The sequence below is a fragment of the Kogia breviceps genome, chromosome 8, assembly GCF_026419965.1.
Source record: "Kogia breviceps isolate mKogBre1 chromosome 8, mKogBre1 haplotype 1, whole genome shotgun sequence".
In the NCBI taxonomy this organism is placed as follows: Eukaryota; Metazoa; Chordata; class Mammalia; order Artiodactyla; family Physeteridae; genus Kogia; species Kogia breviceps.
Window position 1 is genome coordinate 29,866,851 of NC_081317.1, and position 21,484 is coordinate 29,888,334.

Genomic DNA, 21,484 nt, shown 5'->3' on the forward strand with positions numbered 1-21,484 from the left:
CTTTAGGCAGTCATGAGGCATCCCTACTTCCTCCTCCCTGGAGTGGTATCAGAGGGGGACTAGTGGAAATTCAGTTTTATCATTACACAACAATAGCAAGGCCATAGTGTCAGTGGAGGCCATGTGGGGAGCTGCAAAGAAGTACCTAACCCCCTCCCCAGCCAGGGTGGTATCAGTGGGGCCTATTGAGGAGCCTGAACTCTACTGCTGCCCAGCAAAAGGGGTCCCTCCCCAACTAGCTGTCATAGGAGGCCAAGTGGAGAACCCAGACTTCTACCTTCACATGGCACTAACAAGGTGACATTCCCTGTACCTACTAGAGGAGTGTCAGAGGAAGTATGATAAAACATACGCTTTAAACAGGATCCTGAGTCTTGTAATGTAACAAGCCAAGGTCAATCAAATATCACTCTTCAGGGCTTCCCTGGTGGCGCAGTGGTTGAGAATCCACCTGCTGATGCAGGAGACACGGGTTCGTGCCCTGGTCCGGGAAGATCCCACATGCCGCGGAGCAACTAAGCCCGTGAGCCATGGCCGCTAGGCCTGCGCGTCCGGAGCCTGTGCTCCGCAACGGGAGAGACCACAACAGTGAGAGGCCCGCATACAGCAAAAAAAAAAAAAAAAAAAAATCACTCTTCATACCAAGAACCAGGAAGATCGCAAACTGAATAAGAAAAGACCATCAACAGACACCAAAACCAAGATGATATAAAATTATCTGACAATAATTTAAGTGGCCATCATAAAAGTACTTTAATAAATACTTACAGACATGCTTGAAACATGAAAAAATAGTGTCAGCAAAGAAATAGAGTTTCAGCAAAGGAATAGAAAATATAAAGAAAAAGCAAATATAAATTTTAGAACTAAGAAGTATAACAACTAAAATAAACTCAATGGATGGACTTGGCTCAACACCATAATGGGGATGATAGAGGAAAGAGTCAGTGAACTTGATAGAATAATAGAAAATATACAATCTGAACAACAGAGAGAAAATAGACTTGGGGAGGGGTGATTAAGAGTGTCGGGGACATGATGGACTATAACAAAAGATCTAATATTCATGTCACGGGGGTCCCAGAAAGAGATGAGAGAGTGGGTTAAAAAGTTTTCCAGGAATAATGGCTGAACATTTTCCCAAATTTGGGAAAAAAGCATAAACCCGTAGATTCAAGTAGTAAGAAATCTCTAAGCAGCATAAACCTAAAGGAATCCACACCAAGGCACATTAATAGTCAAGAGATAAAATATACATCTGATAAGGGACTTGTATCCAGAATAATGCAACGAACACTTATATCTTGAAAATATCCAAATCTTTTGGTTTTTTTGATTTGATTATTTCACAAAAGAAGATAGAATAATGGGCAATAAGCACCTGAAAGGATGCTTGATATCATTTGTTATTTATAAAATGAAAACTACAATGAGATGTTATCTCACACCTACTCGAATGACTATAATAAAAAAGATAAGCAATAAAAATGTTAAAATGTGGAGAAAGGAGAGCCCTTATTGTTGCTGGCAGCAGTGTAAAATGACACAACCACTTTGGAGAACACTTCTGCAGTTTCCTTTAAAAAATTAAACAATTGGGCTTCCCTGGTGGCGCAGTGGTTGAGAATCCGCCTGCCGATGCAGGGGACACGGGTTCGTGCCCTGGTCCGGGAAGATCCCACATGCCGCGGAGCAACTAAGCCCGTGAGCCATGGCCGCTAGGCCTGCGCATCCGGAGCCTGTGTTCCGCAATGGGAGAGGCCACAACAGTGAGAGGCCCGCATACCGCAAAAAAAAAAAAAAAAAAAAAAAAAAATTAAACAATTTAGCATATGGCCCAGTAATTCCACTCTTAGGTATACATCCACAATAAATGAAAGTATACAGATGTTCTTAGCATCATTATCCATAATACTGGATACAACCTAATATTGGATACAGCAAAAATTAGAAACTACCTACATTTCCACCAATTGGTAAAGGTTCTATAGCCATACGATGAAATACATTCAGTAATAAAAAGGAAAAATTACTGATATGTGCACTATGACATGAACAAACTTCAAAAACATTATGCTAAGAATCCAAGTCAAAAGACCACATATTGTATGATTATATTTATTTGAAATATCCAGAAAAAGCAAATCTGTAGAGACAGAATAGTGACTAGCTGGGCTGGAGAGGTGGTGATGGTGGGGATAACAATTATTTTGGGGGGTGAAGGAAAAAGTGCTAAAATTGTTTTATGATCATTGTACAACTTGGTAAATTTACTAAAAGATCATTGAATTGTACACTTGAAATGGGTGAAATATACCTTACTATAGTTACTGACTATAATACACATACATAGATACATATATGTGTGTATATATATGTATATATGTAGTCTCCATACACATATAAAAAGCTGGTTTGTATTTTGAACCAGAAGAGTGAATAGAAAGGAGAATTTCATATGATATCCAAAGCCTGTCTTGTATTCTCCATTTCATTGCTATTTTTTATTAACTGTATGGAGAAGCCATCTAAAATACTAGGTATGTCTGATGCCTTTGTTTTTTTCTGGTGCCCCTACCTACTTCAAGGTGATTAAAAATTTAATTTTCTTTTCAGATGTATGATTCTGTGTTTAGTTGATGCTAACAGTAGGACTCATCTAAATCATAAATACTGATAAGTGAATTCTAAGATACTTGGATTAAGTAAGGATAAAATGAAACCAATACATGGTTGCCAAATCAACTCAATGTGTGTTCTATGTGTGGGTTCCTTTCTAATTGTAAAAAATATTATTTATTCCTAAATCATGAAATAGATGGTGAAATAACAGATATATTATGGGTATTTTATAACAGATTATATCCAATTTTAATTGAAAAAATTAAGTTGCCTAAAAATTAACTAATTTAAACACTATGATTGGTATGGACTTAATACTACACATAATGTTACATTTGATCAGAGAAAGTTTTAGTCGACATGTGAGAAGCTGGCATTTCAAAAAGAGAAAGAAATGTATTTTAAAGTTTTATTTTGGAAAAATACAAGGATGGACTTAAAGATAGAATTAAGTTAAAAACATTAATTCATGACCTTTAAGAAAAAATGTGGCTGGCCAGTCGCATAGACTAGCAGTCCCCATGCCAGTGTTCATATAACAATCCCTAAGAACTATTGGGAAGTCTGACACAGAAACAGAACAAACAAAAAATAATGACTCTTGAAAGCACATACCTGAAACATGTCAAGTATTGCTTTGGATAGAGAATAAAAGGTATAGTGGAAAATTCTTTTTACTGGGCTGTGGAAGTTTCAGAAAAGTCTAAAATCTCTATTTGTTATTGTTATTGTTTTAAGAAGAACCAAAATTAACTGATAGTTTAATACAGGAATATTCTCAGTTCAAAGCAGGACAGAAGAGTTCTAACACATATTTAAAATACTCTGCTATAGTCCAGCTACTCCGTTCTTATAAGAGAATGCTAATGGTGTCAATGTTTTGTGTTTGGAACACATACACACACACACAGACATGGCTGAGGGAACCCAGTGAACCCAGTGAGAGGGATCAGTGATGTATTAATCCGGAGTAGTCAATAGCCCTGCAGTCAAGGGAGCAAGGGCAAAGAGTGGTCAAGGAAGGAAGTCAGGGATTAGTGCCTCAGTGCTAAATGTCAGCTCCAAAGGGAGAGGCAAAGGCAGAAATAAATGAGTCTCTAGATTGCAAACTGCAAGGATCGAGCACAGAAAGGGGAGATCCATACAGAATGGATAGTAAGAAATGTTTTGTCACAAAAACTGTGTTCATGGCATGAGCACAGTCTACTGGGTTAAGGCACTGTGCAGCACCAGGCGATTAGAATTCTGTTCACTTTAACTGTGTTCACAGGAGCTCCCTACCTGGTCATTTAGGCTCAAAGACTGTACATGGCTAGTATACATTATTTTCTTTTCTCTGGACTGATTATTAGTCTGACTTGACTGTGTTGTGGATTAGTATTTTGCATTGTTTGTACACAGCTTGCTTATCTAGAGGGTAGCTGATATTTTTATGTAAATACCTAAAGGACTGCTAACCGTATGGTTCTTAACAGCATGCCATCTATTTCTATTTCAGCCTGGACAGTTTAAGACGGTGCAGCCTTGCTACATGTTGTAAGAAATGGCTGTAGGAAACAACACTCAACGAAGTTATTCCATCATCCCATGTTTTATATTTGTTGAGGTAGGTGTATTTATTTGCCTTTACAGACAAATTGGAATAATTGTAGCAGTTTGTATGCTGAGAACTTGGATTATTTTGTAAAATTATTTAATCTTATGATAATGAAATTTTGATAGCACAAATATTGGTAAAGAATTAATGAGATATGCCAAGTGTTTCTGGAATAGGAAGTCATAGAACAAGGTTCATGTATGGGTTACAAAATAATTGTGTTTTATTAGATTTCTTTTATTTTCAGCGGTGACTTGAATATATTATTAATTATGAATGCATTTTGATTAAATTATTTTTTTAAAAAATCAATACCATGTTTTAGGAATTCAATAAATGAGGTTTACAGATGATGTTGGTTGATGGCCTTTTGCCTTGGAGCCCATATAAAGAAAAAGAAATCTTATAGTTGACTCTCTCCACTGGGTATTTTTCTTTAGTGGGATACTGAGAACTTGTATAGTGTGCAACTTCTTTTGTTCATAAATGATTTTGTTGAGTTGCTCCAACTTTGTACCAGCAAACAATTTCTCCAGCATCTTTTGGGTTAAACTTCCTGCACCCTTTCCCCACTGTACCTCCCTTTCTATAATGTTTGCTATGGAAGAGACAAAGACATGGAAATTTTAGGAAATTTGGAATAGTATGATGAAAAAAAAAGCTACTCCAGGTTATCTCAAAATAAGATGTTGATTTGCCAGAGATGATATTATATCTGCCTTCTCCAAGAGATAGAGCATCTAACAGATTGGTTTTTATCCTGAAAATTGTGTTTAAAATATGACGATATAAAGAGCTGAAAAGTAAATGTCCTAAGTTTCCTTTCTGGGTAACTACCCCTATAGTCTCTCCATCCCAAGGATCAGCTGTAGCTTATTCTTATGTTGTGGGGCAAGGGATCTTTTTTGGCTGAGTATAGGAGGAATATGCACATTGATCCATTCTATTACCTGTGTGAAAACAGACACTTGAATTAAACCACTACTGACATTAGCAAAAATGTACTTTCAGTACATATGTTATTTAAACACAGCCTATGAATCAATGAAACAACTCTGTTTTTTGTTTTGTTTTGTTTTTATCTTCTAGCTCTTGAAATAACTTTAGCTGTTCACATAGTCAGTTGGATAATTTTGAGCATTCTGATTTGGGGGCCAAATATATATGTTTGGCTGATCCTTGAGTTTCACCTTATAGATATCCCTTGGTAGTTTAGATGAACAAATGTTACTAGATGATTTACTTTCTGGTGATATTTGTGAACCTGTTTGTATTGCAGAACCAGGCGGAAATATAGGAGATTAGGTTGGGACAGAGGTGTTGATATAAGTTAAGATACTCAGACTCAAGCTATATCTCTGAAAGGGTAAACAAAGAACTCATCTCTCAACATAAACACATATTCTTAATACTCTTATCTTGCAGTACAAGGCCAAGAATAACTCCTTTCAGACAATAACTATACATTATATATATTGTGGGTTCTAGTTACTATTGTTCATATTGAAATTGTAATGTAGAAAAAGGAATCCTTTCTCCCACTGCTCATGGGGGGAATGGTAGAAGGCTGTAACACTATATTTTTCAATGTTAAAACCCTTTCTCTTTTGTCATAAGAAACATAAAATTATAAAGTAAACTGGGGGAAATTTAGAATAAGTCACCTGTCATCATCCTTACCCTCATGGTAGCAATTTTATTTTAAATTTTCTTAAAACTCGAATAGGAAACAAACCTTAAAGTAAGAGATTTGATTTATTGCTGGAAGCTCTATCTCTAAAGATTTTCAGCCCTCTAATGTGTGAACAATGAGCTTGATGGGTAGAGCAAACAACAAAAGACATAAATTAGTCTTTGTATGCCTTAACCTGACACAAACATAAATATAAGAAAAATCTTGCAGAGGAAAGATAACTTATTCTTTTTCTTGCTGTATTGTTATTCTTACTTTGCAAAGAAGTTTAAGACATATCACTGACTTATCTGAAACAGTCAGGAGAAAGAAAAAGAGGAAGTGAAGTACAATAAAGTAGAAACTGAGAAGGGAAGAGGTGACTCTCAAAGTGGCTTTCATGATTCTCATGCATTTCATTCATCAGATGCTTATTGTTATACGTACCCCATGTTCGTTGCTGCACTATTTACAATAGCCAAGATATAGAAACAACCTAAGTGTCCGACAATAGATGAATGGATAATGCAATTGTGGTGTACATATACGATGGAATATTATTCAGCCATCAAAAGAAGTGAAATACTGCCATTTGTGACATGTATGGATCTCAAGGGCATTACACTAAGTGAAACAAGTCAGTCAAAGAAAGAGAAATACTGTATGATTGTGAAATCTAAATATTTGGAATACATATGTGGAATCTGAATAGTAAAAAAAAAACAAAAACAAGCTCATAGATATAGAGAACAGATTTGTGGTTGCCAGAGGTGGGGGTACAGTGAGGAGGACAGAAATGGGTAAAGGGAGTCAAAAGGTTAAAAAAAATTTTTTTAAGTCTCTTCTGAGATTGTGCAAGTAAGATCCAATGGGAACAAAACAAAAGAAACAAAAGAAAATAGTTATTATTTACCTACATTATTTTAGGCATTATAACAGGAATATCAGAAAACTTGATCAAAAATAAATTGGTTAAATTGTCAATATGATGAATAAATATCTCTTCACATTGCTTTTTAATTATGAAAAGATTCAAGCAGAGAAAATAATATAACAGACATCATTGCACCTACCATCAAGACCAAATCTTAAAATTATGCCATATGTGCTTCAAATATTTTTTCAAGGAATATAAAATATTACAGCTATGGCTGAAGTCCTATTGTCCTAGACCCAGAAGTAACTACAGTTGACCCTTGAACAATGTTGATTTGAACTGCATGATTCCACTTACATGCAGATGTTTTTCAGTAGTAAACACTACACTGATACATAGTCCATGGTTGGTTGAATCTGTGGATGTGGAGGAACCACGGATCTGGAGTGCTGACTATAAGTTACATGTGGATTAACCCCCGCATTGTTCAAGGGTCAGTTGTATGTATGTGAAGTTAGAGGCTTCATTCCCCTGCATGATTCTCATGCATATTTTTATATTTTCCCTACATGTCCATATATTCATAAATTGTATTTTAGGGAGATTTTACATAAATGATACCATAATGAACTTTCTTTTTGCAACTTACATTTTCTTTCAACATTATGTTTCTGAGATTTGTCCAGATTGGCAATTCATTCTTTTTAATTGTTGCATTTTATCCCATTGTGTGACTATACCTACTGAGGGATGATTTGGTTGATTCTTTTTTGTTTATTTTTTTTTAAGTTTTATACTCTTAAAGCTTTTTTTTTCTTTTTTTGCAAGAAATATTCTTATTTCTGTCTCTATGCACATGTGTGCAAGGGCTTTCCTTGAATTGCCTAGTGGTGAAATTGTGGGGAGGTGATTACATTTTCCAGTTGTTTGTTGCTTCATTATAGAAACAATATTAATATTTTAAATCAGCTTTCCTGAAAAAACTTTGTTAAACTTGATTATTGGTTTTACTAGTATCTGTATATTTCTTAGATTTTTTTTTAAGTTATATAATCTGCAAATAGTAGCAGATCTGTTTTTTTCTTTTCTGATTGTTACGATTAATTTGTTTTTCTTGTCTTACTGCTTTGGCTAAGGCCCCCAGTGTACTATTGGATAAAGGCAGTGGTAGAGGACATCCTTACCTTGTTGCTGACTTTAAAGGAAATACTTCAAGTGTTTCAATATTAAATTATAAGTAAACATGGACTTTTTTGTCTGTTCTGCCTTCTAAATTAGATTCCTTGTTTGAATCCCCCTTTATGTTACAAATTATAGATTTTATTTCTATTCTTTTAAAGCTTAGTCCTAAATTTTAAATATATAAACAACAAAAATTGAGGTTAATCAATAGCTCTATGCTTCTTTTAATGCTACTTTTAGGTCACTTCAAGACCTTGAGTGTCATTCATGATTTTTATATCTTCCTTAAATTTTTCATTAATTTTTCAGTCAGGGCTTCAGTGACTTTACCCACATATTCATCAGTTTGGAGGTTTTTTGCTTACCATTCCTCCTTTTATTCTTCTCCTCAGGATTTAATTTCCTCATGAAATTTATCCTTTAGTAGTTGTTTCAGCAAGGATCTAGTGAATTGTAAAACTTCTTAATATTTATCTGAAGTCATATTTACATTACAATTAATCTGGAATGGTGATCTATCTTGGCATTGAATTCTAGATTGACTAGTTTATTTTCTACTCTCAGAACTTTCATAATGTTAATCCATTTCACTCTCCTTCCATCCCATGTCTTTATTGTTGCTATAAAAACTCTTTTCTCTTATTACTATTCTTAATAGGTAATCTACTTTTTCTCTTCAGTTGCTTTTACATTTTTCTTTGGTGTCCTGAAATTCAGTATAACATGTCTAAGTGTGTATTTATACTGGCTAGGACTTGTTTTACATCTTGAATATGAAGCCACGTTTATACCAATTCTATAAAACTCTCAGACATCACATCTTCAAATATTCTCTTCCTCCATTCTCTGTTCCCTTTTTCTATTTGATGTATGTTGGATCTTCTCATTCTTTCTATAGTCCGTGTCTCTTAACCCATCTTTTTTTAATATCTAGAAGTTCTATGTGCATTTTAAAAAATCTATTTTTATAGTATTTCTATGCTTATGGTTTTTATTTTTTATTCTTTCAGATTATTCTCTTTTCTGAAATTACTGATATTGTAATCCTCCTGGATGTTGTGTCTGTTGTCTCTAGCTCATGGTGGATTGTTTATATTTTTAATTATTCTTAGCTCATTTTTGGCAGAGCTTGCTTCCTCTGTAGAATTCATGTGGGCCTTAGGTTTTAAGAGTATCTCTTTGGAAAGTTTTTACTTGCATGTTTCTCTTGGGTTTATGCTACTATATTCGTAAGTCAAATTTGCACAATCCCAAAGTATAATTAATCAAAGTTCATCTTCCCTGTAGTCCTCCTGTGCCAGCAGGTGGATTTACATAGAACACTTCTTCTCTGAAGTGAAAAGCAAGCTTTCAGGAATTCTGGTTTTTACATAGGAGTCTCAGTTCCAACTCAAGTCCTCAGGATGTCCTATCTTCATGGACATTAAAACCCAAACCTTGTTACTAAGATTGACATGTACCCCTTTCTCTAGTCCCATTTAGGTTCACCTATCATCAGTTTACTCAGTTACCACTCTTATTTTCAGTATGCTTTTTGATTGAGCTCACCTGTGAATTAAAAAGAAAGAAAAAAACGCTAACCATTGCTTGTAGATGTTTGCATTAGAATGTTTTCATGCCATCTTTGTTCCATGAATGCATTCATTCATTCAACACTCACTTTTTTAGAACTTATTTTTCCCTCTCAAGTCATTAAGTGTTTTGTCCTTTCTGCATACTTTACATACTAACTATTTTTCTGTAACTTGGATCTCACCAAGTTTTTCGCAGGTCCATGGTTGTTGGGCCATGTTTAACATGTGGGGGGGATGGAGGGTGGGGATGAGAGACACAGAGTGCCCACAGTTGGAGAACTGATGTGTATTTTCTTGGTGATTTCAACTATATGAGCACAAAATTTTGACTGGGGGGTGGGGGGCGTGTTTTATTTGTGGCAATTGGTGAGGAGAATAGATGCCAACCAGTCTCTAAAATTCAAATGTACTGACAAAGCAGAAGCCTGCTGACAAAGCAGGAGCCCGCCTTATGGGTGAATTTTTCACCCAGAAGGCTGAAACAGTGCTAGAGAGGATACCTGACAAAGCAGCATGCAGCAGGCAAGGTCTCAGGATGGTAACAAGTCAGGAGAGCATTGCTCTAGGTAATCCTTGAATGTCACAAACCAAAATAAGGGTTAAGATGTCGTTGGAGGGAGAGCAAAGTTTGTAGATTAAGAGAGTACATATAGAAGGTAATGGGCTGAAAGGAGGGGATTAACGTGGGAGGACAGCAGAACAGATTGAGAAGTATGATATGCAATGGGTAATGCAGGTGCTTCCAGAAACCAAGCCCTCGAATGTTAGCTATTCAGAAAAACGTCTCATATACATCTCCCAGTGTCAGCTAATCCTTAAAATGTACTTTCCATGCTGGCTTAAGCCTCTTAAATGGAAAGCCCTGGACAAGAGAATAATGACTTTAAGGGCCAGAATATAAACTTTTCTATCACTAATGAGAGGGAACTTCAGAATCACTAAAATTCCGATATGGCCCACAACAATATTTCTTTCCAGCTTTCATCTCTTCACTGATCTGGTTCTACTAGAGCAAGTAAAAAAAGAGCAAATGCTGAACTAGACAAAAGCTAGAAGTCAGAGGGTGTAGGAAAAGTGGTAGAAAGTTACCAACCTATAAATGAACATGAGGACATCAAGTTCCTCATCCTCATTTTTACTCCTTGAAATCAGTAATATTAATTTTTGGTGAGGATAAATGTACAACAAAGTATCTTCAAAAAGTGATCAAAGTAATCCAATATTCTTTGTGGTTTTCATCCTTAGTCCATCTTTCTCTTTCTCTCCCTATGCCTTCCCTACCTCTGTCTCTCCCTTTTAATATATTTCTGATCCCCTCTCCCTCTCTCCATGCTTTCCTTCTCTCTCTCCTTTTCTCTGTCATTTCAGCAATACCTCTCATGCTTGAAGATCTACAGAGAATTTCCCTGAGGGAAAACACACTCAAATCGGTCACTGAAGTATTTTTTTCCCTAAAAATAAGAATACAAGCTGTTTGAGATCTCACATGTCCCCAGAATCAATACCGGTGTACTTTTGCAAAATACTTAAGGCTGAGATATCCCTTTTGACAAATCTTCCCAGATATCAGTGGATTCCTCTCAAGACAATTTCAGTGCATTCTCTGTAAAATCATGAAAAACTCAGTCAAGTCTCTTTCAAATATATTTGTGCTAACAGTAAAACTCTAAATGGAACTTAGCTTCCTTGGCAGACGGTATTAAGTACCAGGAGTTGTACATAATGAATGCAACTGTTGCTTGATATGTATAGATGTGACAGTTTTATCATTTTGACAGTTGCTTGTACTTGCAATTGTTATTGCCTTTTTTGACAACTCATTTTTCTCAGCTGTAACCTACAAGGTGATTGTTATAAATCCCAGCCTAAAGGTAAATAATCTCATGACGTTCTTCAAGAACTCGGTGATTCTGAGTGTCTTTTTCCAGGGCCAGAAGTTAAGGAATTCCACCTCATCATTTTTGGACAATGAGTGCCATTTCAGTATCTTTGTTTCATGCCCCTCAAATTTTAAAAGAAGAGTTGTTTGGCCTTGCTTTCTGCTCTTTACTTGCAGCTGCTAAGATTTAGCAACTCTGATTGCCTTGTTTCTGAGACTTAGATTGCATTTATATTTAAGTCACATTGAGATCTTTTTCTCCTTTAAAAAAAAAAAAGAAAAAAACTCTGCTGGTTCTTGCAAAGAGAAAGTATCAAAATCTTATCCTCATACATAGTAGAGTAGAATGAGAAAATAACTTGATGTCAGAAGCACTGGGTTTGAGTCCTGGCTCTGCCATTTACTGCTGCTAGAAACTTGTGCACCTTCTTTGAACCTCAGTTGCTTCATCTGTGAAGTGGAAATAAAAACAGCTTCTTCCTGAGCACTTTTGAGAAATGAGGTAATGCACCTAAAAGTGCTTGTCAAGTAATAAGTGGTTAATAAATGTTAGCATAAAAATAATTTAAAATAACAGATTCTACCCAATATAAAACAGAAAACAAAATCAACAAAGATGAAAGAAAACTAACCAAACACATACTCACACACACATATACATGGACACCAAACCCCTGACAATTACAGAGGAACTCTGGCAGTTTAATCCTCAGATATGCAACATTCCTGGCCTTAGGGGGATAATGTTTTTAGAATATATTGAGATGTTATCGGGTAAGGTTTCAAACAAAGTAATGAAAAATCTGTGGTCTTTTAAAACTTGCAATGACAAATGCATGTTATAAAGTACTTTCCCATGCATTTCCTTATTTAATCATCATTTTGACTACTGATTGCAGTTTAGGGGCAAAAGGGCGATGCCAATATCTAGGTATCTATTTTTCATATTATCAAAATACCAATGTTGAGAAGCATCCACACCCAAGTGCCATTTCCCAGATTCTACCCAAGAATGCTTTCCTAAATTCAGCCACCTACTTTGTGTCGTTTCCCAGACCACCTTATTCCCGTGCTGTATACAATGTGGTAGCATGCTTCCTACCAGTTTCCCTAATAATTGACATGGCACCTTAAACCAAGCATTCTTCATAATGTTGAATGAATGCACCAATACTCTGTCTGATCCTCACAGAATTTTACATTCTACCTTATGGGTCACGAGCCCAGACAATCATGCCAAAATAATGACAGACTCTGGACTGAACAGTTATATTCTTCAAGAATTATAAAAACATCTTGTCCCTACTGCAGTATATTATTTTGCACAGGCTTCAGGTGAATTCATTCTTTGCTTTGTGATGCATTTTTCTTATAAAATTCATCCTTTAAATATAATATGAAGCAGTCTAAGTTGTCACTGATATGTGTGGCTGGCCAAACTCTTTGTATTTCTCTTGATGTAATCTTGGAATTAGGATTCAAGCCTAATTTTTAAACCAATGCAATGTTATGATCATTTATTCTAAAACAACAACAACAACAAAACCCCCTCAAATTCAAATCTATCTCACAGCATATAAAAATTATAATTTATAGGAATGTTGAAATAGCAATCTGTAGGGAGAAGCAGCTTGGCACTGTGTCCTAAAATCTTCAAGACTTTATACTCCCCTTTTGACCCCAAAAGCACACTTTTTAAATTGAAGCATAGTTGATTTACAATGTTCTGTTAATTTCTGCTGTACAGCAAAGTGATTCAGTTATACATATATATACATTCCTTTTTATGTTCTTTTCCATTATGGTTTATCATGGGATATTGAATATCGCTCCCTGTACTATACAGTAGGACCTTGTTGTTTATCCATTCTATATATACTAGTTTGCATCTGCTGATTCCAAACTCTCAATCCTTCCCTCCTGCTTGGCAACCACAAGTCTGTTCTCTACTGTCTTTGCTCACACCTGCTCATGGAGGATTCCAGAAGCTCTCCAGTCTTCCCTGGTTAAGCCCGGGATTGACACCAGTGCTCATGAAGCAGTCTCTGGGCTCTTGTTACCCAGAGAATTAGAGAATTTTGTTCATCAGCTCCAGCCATGCGTATCCATTTTCTCAAACAAAGAAGCAACATAAAGGTGCCTCATCCCTACCACTGCTGGCTTTGCTCCCATGGGGGATGCTAATATCTCAGCCACTGGTACTTTGTCTACACAGAGGATAGAGGAAAAAACCCTGCTCCCAACTTGATGTTTCACTTGGTCACCTGAACATCACGGGGCGCTGCTGTGTCTCTACAGCCTTCTGTTCACAGGACTCAGACCCGACTGAATCCATGCACTCGTGGAAGGACCAAAACCTAAGGCAGACACACTTGTCTCCTCTATTCGTGTTTTTCCTTCCCCTTTTTCCATGCAGATTAGTTCATGGAAAATGTTGTTTTGTGGACCATCAGCTGCAATGACTTCTCAGACATGCCAGGTGTGTTCGGGTCATGGTAGTAGATAGTGTGGCCTCCAAGCCAGATAACCTCTCCATTCAAATTCTGCAGCACAGCTGTAAAACGTGATGCCATTTTGGAAATATGCATATGTGGCTATATAACTGCCTAGAAAGAAAAGGTATGTGCAAAAATCAGTGTTCATCTCTGGGTGTTGGGATTAGAAGTACATTTTTTGCATAGAACTTGATTACTTTTTCTATCTGAAAAAATAACTTCCTTTTAAGATTACACTAAGTTATTGATGTGTATAGTATGAAATATGAAAATACCTTTGTACAAAGAAACAGTCTACTTCTTCTGTAACTTAAACTCATTCATAAAATATCTGCAGTCTCATATCATTTCTCAGTGTAGAATTAATTGAAACAATAGTGAGGGTTGCTCTTTCTAACACTGGCTTATTTTTTACAACACATACTATATGTTTGTCACCAACAGAAGCCTTGGGGGCATTACTATAAATATTTATAATCATGCTTCAATTGTCAGTCTTGTTTAGAAAAACATATTTAGGAAAATATATTTGAGTGCTTTGGATTTTTCTCTGGTTATAGGTTGGTATATTAGATTGTTCATTATATAAAATAGTGATTGTTCTTATTTTCAGTTTTAGCACTACTGTCTTTTCTACACATATTTGTGGAACTGTCTTTTTCTACTCAACTGGCAGCTCTGGGCAGAGTGCCTACCAGTGGCTGTATCTCCTTGTTGCCTGTTATGTCAGTGGAGTAAAGAATCCTTGTCCCACTCCTACCCCCAGACGTTTACCAGCACCAAAAACATCTCTCCTCACAGTTAAGAATAAAGGCTCTTGGGCTTCCCTGGTGGCGCAGTGGTTGAGAGTCCGCCTGCCGATGCAGGGGACACGGGTTCGTGCCCTGGTCCGGGAAGATCCCACATGCTGCGGAGCGGCTGGGCCCGTGAGCCATGGCCGCTGAGCCTGCGCGTCTGGAGCCTATGCTCCACAATGGGAGAGGCCACACCAGTGAGAGGCCCACGTACCGCAAAAAATAAAAAATAAAAATAAAGGCTCTTAGTGCTAAATGGGGGCCTAGATCACTTTGCAAATCTCTCTTGTTTCAGATCAGATAATTGAGATGCAGAGAGGTTTAGTGACTTGTCTAAGGTCACACAGCTGGTTATTAACTGAGTTAGCAACCAAACCTGTAACTCTTGACCCTGTCATAATCAATAGCAAATTAAATTATTCATAGCCAAATAATTTCAAAAGCAGAAATATAAAAATCATCTCCTAATATTTATAGCAAGAACAATTATATAATGTATAATGTATTATATCTGAATCTACTTGAATGTGATGTGAGGGGGAACCTTCCAAAGTGTTAGATCCCAAGGCCTACAAAGATTCTATAACAGCTCTGACTCACCTTCCAAAGGGGCAGGGGAAGCATCCCAGAGAAAGTTCCTTTACAGCGATACCTGAAGACTAGTGAGTGTTCACTCACTAGTGAGGAGGAGTCTTCTAGGAGGAAGAGACAGCTTGGCATGAGCCAAGAACTAAGGATCTACAGAGAATTGAAAAGCTGAAAGAGTTTTAATAAGGCTGGAGCTTAAAGGATAAAACAGGGATTAGTGACAGAGGAGACTGGCAAGGCAGACAGAGGCCAGGTCATGAAGTACCTTGCAGGCCATATTAAGCAATGTATTTATCCTAAAGGCTTTGGGAAACCAGGATACTTCTGGATATTTTAAGTTTATACCTTATCTGATAACAGGAAATGTCAGAGAGAAGTGATGACGAGAACCTGGAGCCAAGGAGAGGAGACATGAGCTCAGATTTGCACTACTTACAATAGATACCATCTCTCTCCAGACTGTAGGACATCATTCTTAGAGAGACAGCAAGTGTCATGGCCCTAGGGCCCTCATTGCCCTCTCTCCATAATATGTATCAGACAGATGAGAAGAGTGTGAAAGGAACAATACTTCATCAAAAGAATTCTGAGCATAGCCAATTGCTTTTAGAAGTACCATGTCACACTTTATCATAACCCAGGAAACTTTGAAAAAGATGGTTTCAGCATTTGGTCTGGCTTTGATGCTTCCCAAAGCTGCACCGGTTTATATGCAAGCTCCCTGTAACAAAGACTTGAAGATATTTTTTTCCTAAGAATCCTGACCAACACATGTAGGTACAATGTCTTCATTTTCTGTTTCAATGTCACCTCTTCTTATTTTCCCCCTATATTCACTCCTCCTCATCACACCGTCTTGTTGGAAAAGTATGGTCACTCCACCATAAGGGCATCTGGTAATTTTGCTCCTGACCCATGATCAGTGGATGCATCTATATTTAAAGTGATTTTCCAGAATTAGACTTCCAAAGTGCTAACCACCCACATACTCTCATTATATTCCCCTTACAATCAACAGCTTATATTTGAAAAAAATGGGACATAGGAAAGTAAGATCCATCTGTGGCCAATTTAGAGATTTTTCTCTCCCAGACACTGGTTAACACACATGGGATGAATTTATGGTCTTTGGCGACACTAGCACCGTATTTTCACACAGTGGCCCAGGGAGCACTTGCTTTGGAACAATTGGGTGCTTGTTAAAATGCAGGTTCCTGAACCCAACTACTGATCTTAATCAGAATGGGGGCAGGGGGCTAGAGATATGTATTGTTCTATGTCTTTCAGGTCATTATGTCCAGTAAAGTTGAAAACTAAGTCGATCAATAAAGCAGTTCATTGTGGACAGACACAGTGCAGCAAATGCGGGCAGCACCCTGCCCATTTTTCCTTGACCCAGGGCATTTGCAAACAGTCCTGAACAGACATACAGGTTTCTCTGTCCTCTGTCTAGGGGCCATTCTCTAGCTGTAGAAACATGCTCTGTCTAACAAGTTGAGGAGGCCATGATGGCTGGGGGGTTACCTTCAGTTCCCCTTGACCAATGAAGAAGGCATGGTGGTGGATAAACTGTCTACCTTCCTCACTCTCAGCAGGACTGTTCTGCAGGGAGTTTCCTATAGTCTCTGAGAGGTTCCCAGCATGGTAGAATGCCAGTTGCCCCTAGTGGTAACCTATTCACTAATGCACCTTCATTGGCTTTCCTCCCTTCCTTGTCTCCCTTCCCCCTCCTTTAGGTGCTTCCTGGCTCGCTTCACAAATAAACTACTCGTACCCACATCACTGGCTCAAGGTCCACTTTGGTGGGGGTAAGCGGATCCCCAACTAAGGCAGAGAATATACTGTATGGGGAGTAGAACAACTTTATTCCAGCGAAATTAGGGGATAAGATTTGAAGAATGGAGGGTGACAAAAATTTTTTTAAGAGATTTGATAAAGGAAATTTTATTAAATCCACCTAGTGAAAATTGAGTCAATTCAGGCAATTTTATTTTTCACACTGTTTGCTATTATTTTTGTGGGGGTGTGCATCCCCTTATGAAGTTTATTTTTTATTTTTTTTATTTATTTATTTTTCCCTTATGAAGTTTAATGTGTTCAACATCCTTCTGAAAGTATCCTAATCACTTGATATTAAATCCTGCAGCTTTTTCTTGAAAATCTTCCGATTTTTCTGGAGATCAATACTAATTCTGTGTATACTACATGTAATTTAGATAACTGAGGAATTTTCTTTTGATAGTAGACAAAAGAATGCTTAGCCAAAAAAAAAAAAAAAGAAAATTTTAAACACTCATTTTCACTGGAACTACATGTTATTTGACCAAACAGTTGAGGGCTCAGTTGTTCAAATTTATCTCTGGCATGTCCTAAAACAGACACTTTGAAGCTGAAATTTGGTGTGCTTTCTTTCCAGCCCTAAAGCATGGTATTTGGGGAGAAGTTTGAATTTGAGGGTCTGACAAAACAGCTGTCAGACCTTACTAAGCATCTCCAAGTTGCAGTTTTCTCATTTGTTAAAAGGTGATAATAATAATACTAATAATACCCGGTTTCATTAGATTGTTTTAAGGCTGAAATAGTGTTTTTAAGGCATAGTCTCTAGCTCAAGTGAAAACCCAGATAGCTGACTTTCTGCCTAGTGACATATCGTTTTAGACTGATCATTCAAGCTTTCATTGTAAGTAATGACAAATCCTCCAACACATATTTCCAAGTGAAATCAGCACCTTGGTTTTTTCTTTTTCTTTTTTTTTTTTTTTTGTGGTATGCGGGCCTCACTGTTGTGGCCTCTCCCGTTGCGGAGCACAGGCTCCGGACGCGCAGGCTCAGCGGCCATGGCTCACGGGCCCAGCCGCTCTGCGGCATGCGGGATCTTCCCAGACCGGGGCACGAACCCGTGTCCCCTGCATCGGCAGGCGGATTCTCAACCACTGCGCCACCAGGGAAGCCCTTGGTTTTTTCTTTGATGTGTGTAACGTTACTACTTAGGCTGTTTGATGCCTTCCTGCTGTAGAGAATTTCATGCTGAGCCCTTAACGGCAAATTCCACTTTTTATTGTGAGAGTCTTTCATTAGTGAACATATTTTTGTTGTATTATATACATCCCCAGTCTTCTCCCAAAGTACTCTGTGTACTCTGTCTTCTCTTGTCTTACCTTTGTGGTTACATTCCTAGAGGTCTTATCTATTGAGGGCTAGGGTAGTATATTTTTCCTCTGCAGATCTCTGATACCTATTATAGATAAGTGATTTGTACAGGGCATATATGCTTGTCTTAGGTTGGATTCCTCCAGAACAGACCCTAAAACAAAGATCTGCATGCAAGTAGTTTGAAAGTACCTGTTAGAAATGGGAAAGGAATGAAGCTAAGACATGGTGAGAGCAGGTGCCCAGGGTGAAGAACTGGGCTCAGGCTGCCTAGGAGATGCCTCAGAGTTATCTCAATTGAGGGACGAGGAAGCTGGAGTATTTATCATATGGTAGCTGCATTGTTGTTTGAGGTTTACTCCAAGGGACCTTGATTCCTGGGTGCTCTGGCCAGCCCTGCACGCATCCAGCACACTCCCACATCTCAGGAAGCCCTCAGGCAGAGGATCACTTTGTGAGAAAACAGTGAGTGCCAAGGGACTGTGGCGAGGGCACCGGCTGCCTCTTCTGTAAGGCTCAGTAAACTCTTATTGTACAGAACTGAGTGGAATTGGCCAGAGCTATAAGAAATGGCAAATGACTCTAAGATCTGAAATCATTGATTTTTACTCACCTCCTGCAGATGCCTGTTTTCAACAGCATCAGCTTTGTCGGGGCTGAATGATTTGGGGGCAGTGCCATTTCTAAAAGCAGCAGGAGGTCAGTGTTTATTCTAACTCCATCACACCATTGGGACGTCTTCCATACCCAGGCTATGTTACAGATGGAGCAATAAAAGTACTTCTTATGCTTTTTTACGTTCTTTTTTTGATATACTTTTTTTAACATCTTTATTGGAGTATAATTGCTTTACAATGTTGTGTTTCTGCTGTATAACAAAGGGAATCAGCTGTATGTATATATATATATCCCCACATCCCTCCCTCTTGTGTCTCCCTCCCACCCTCCCTATCCCACCCCTCTAGGTGGTCACAAAGCACCGAGCTGATCTCCCTCTGCTATGGGGCTGCTTCCCACTAGCTATCTATTTTACATTTGGTAGTGTATATATGTCAATGCTACTCTCTTACTTCGTTTCAGCTTACCCTTCCCCCTCCCCGTGTCCTCAATTCCATTCTCTACATATGTGTCTTTATTCCTGTCCTGCCCCTATGTTCTTCAGAACCTTTTTTTTTTAGATTACATATATATATGTTAGCATACGGTATTTGTTTTTCTCCTTCTGACTTACTTCACTCTGTATGACAGACTCTAGGTCCATCCACCTCACTACAAATAACTCAATTTAGTTTCTTTTAATGGCTGAGTAATATTCCATTGTATATATGTGCCACGTCTTCTTTATCCATTCATCTGTTGATGGACACTTAGGTTGTTTCCATGTCCTGGCTATTGTAAATAGAGCTGCAATGAGCATTGTGGTACATGACTCTCTCTGATTTATGGTTTTCTCAGGGTGTATGCCCAGTATTGGGATTGCTGGGTCATATGGTAGTTCTATTTTTAGTTTTTTAAGGAACCTCCCTACTGTTCTCCATGGTGGCTGTATCAATTTACATTCCCACCAACAGTGCAAGAGTGTTCCCTTTTCTCCACACCCTCATTTATTGTTTGTAGATTTTTTTTATGATGGCCATTCTGACTGGTACAGTATGGGATCTCAGTAGAGACCCTAGGGAAGAAAGACTCTATGGTCCTTTGGAAACAGTACTGGGCCAGGAGTTGGGGAGTTTAGGCTTTTATATTCTTTCTTGCATGACCTTATAAGCATGTGGCCTTGCAGAAAGCACATTGAACCTTCTAGCCTCATTTGCTGACCTGTGAAATGGATAGATTGAACACTAACGTTTCTTCCAGCTTCAAGTATGATTGTCCTATGAAATAAGGCAATGGGACTTGTAAATATTATGTGGATCAAGTAGAGATTGGGAGACAAAAATACAGACTTACACATATGTGCAAATTACACATATTTATTTCTGTAACATGTGTGTCTTTATTTTGTAGTTATTTTTATTCCCAAAATGAGAGAACAAATTGTTATGGCATTCAGAATATATCCTATTCTAATAATTCTTTCCTCTGAAAGCAAATGGTTTCTTTTCCCACTTACAAATGAGAATATATTTTCCACATAGGATCACAACAGGAAAGGGAATTTGAGAATGAGAATTCTTCGTTTTCTTGTGACTGACATGATTAAGTGGTCTACAGAGATGAATGTTGGTTGCAGATTGGTGTTAAAATAACCTAAGGTTGCTTCCCCAGGTAATGTAAGTTTCTCTTAATTTCCCATCTGTCTTCATAAACTCAGCAGGATTATACCAGTAAAGAAGGATTCCCTATTTCTGAATGTTAAAAAAAAAAAAAAAAGAAACAACCCAACCTTGCAGTTTTTGTTTTTGTTTTGCTAATTTAGCCTAAGTGTTGTTTTTGTACCCTAATAAATGTAAGGTTTTATCCTATTTGTTCCCAAGAGATACAGAGTGGTGTGTGAAGGGGTAGGAGCAACCAGTTCAAACCCACTGGTAGAGCCCCAACCCGTATCTCTTCAAGGACTTCATATCATACTATGAATAGGGAAATCCAGTATTTCGAGATAAAGATGAACACTATGTTGTGATAGAGATGTCGAAGAGAAGGAAGTTCACATTCTATGCTAGCACCACAGCTAATCACCCCTGATTCTGACCTTCCCATTTGGTTCCTTTAAGGGAGTGTGCCTGGGCTTGGCTGGTGATCAGCTGAGGATGCAGAATGTGATTCACTCTGGTTTTGAGGTCCAGCCACGTTTATGGACACTCTGCAGCTGCTGCCCCCATGTATTGGGAAAGCAAAGCCACAGCCAGGCCCTTCTATTAGTGCTTTGCCACTGTGCATGCTTGTTCATCTCCCTGGATACCAACTCCACTCCAGACGGGGTCTTCAGAGCCCTGGAAGTACAGAATGGGTTTCTGAGATTCTCTAGCTTCTCTAGCAGGGCTGATATTTTCTTACTGGGCTAATCAGTATGTCTGAGTTCCCAACAGACCTTTGAGTCAAATTCAACTTTGG

The 21,484-nt window shown here is 37.9% G+C and overlaps 1 protein-coding gene across 3 annotated transcripts in view; it reads left to right on the top strand.

The window, feature by feature from the left end:
* The window catches only part of PLPPR1 (phospholipid phosphatase related 1), a 262,742-nt gene that overhangs the window by 137,574 nt on the left and 103,684 nt on the right, over positions 1–21,484 (top strand). For all 3 annotated transcript variants that reach the window (XM_067040120.1, XM_059072865.2, XM_067040121.1), the window contains one exon: positions 4,121–4,228. In XM_067040120.1, coding sequence (XP_066896221.1) covers positions 4,166–4,228 — 63 coding nt within the window. In that variant the 5' untranslated portion in view covers positions 4,121–4,165. The remainder of the gene's footprint in view (positions 1–4,120; positions 4,229–21,484) is intronic.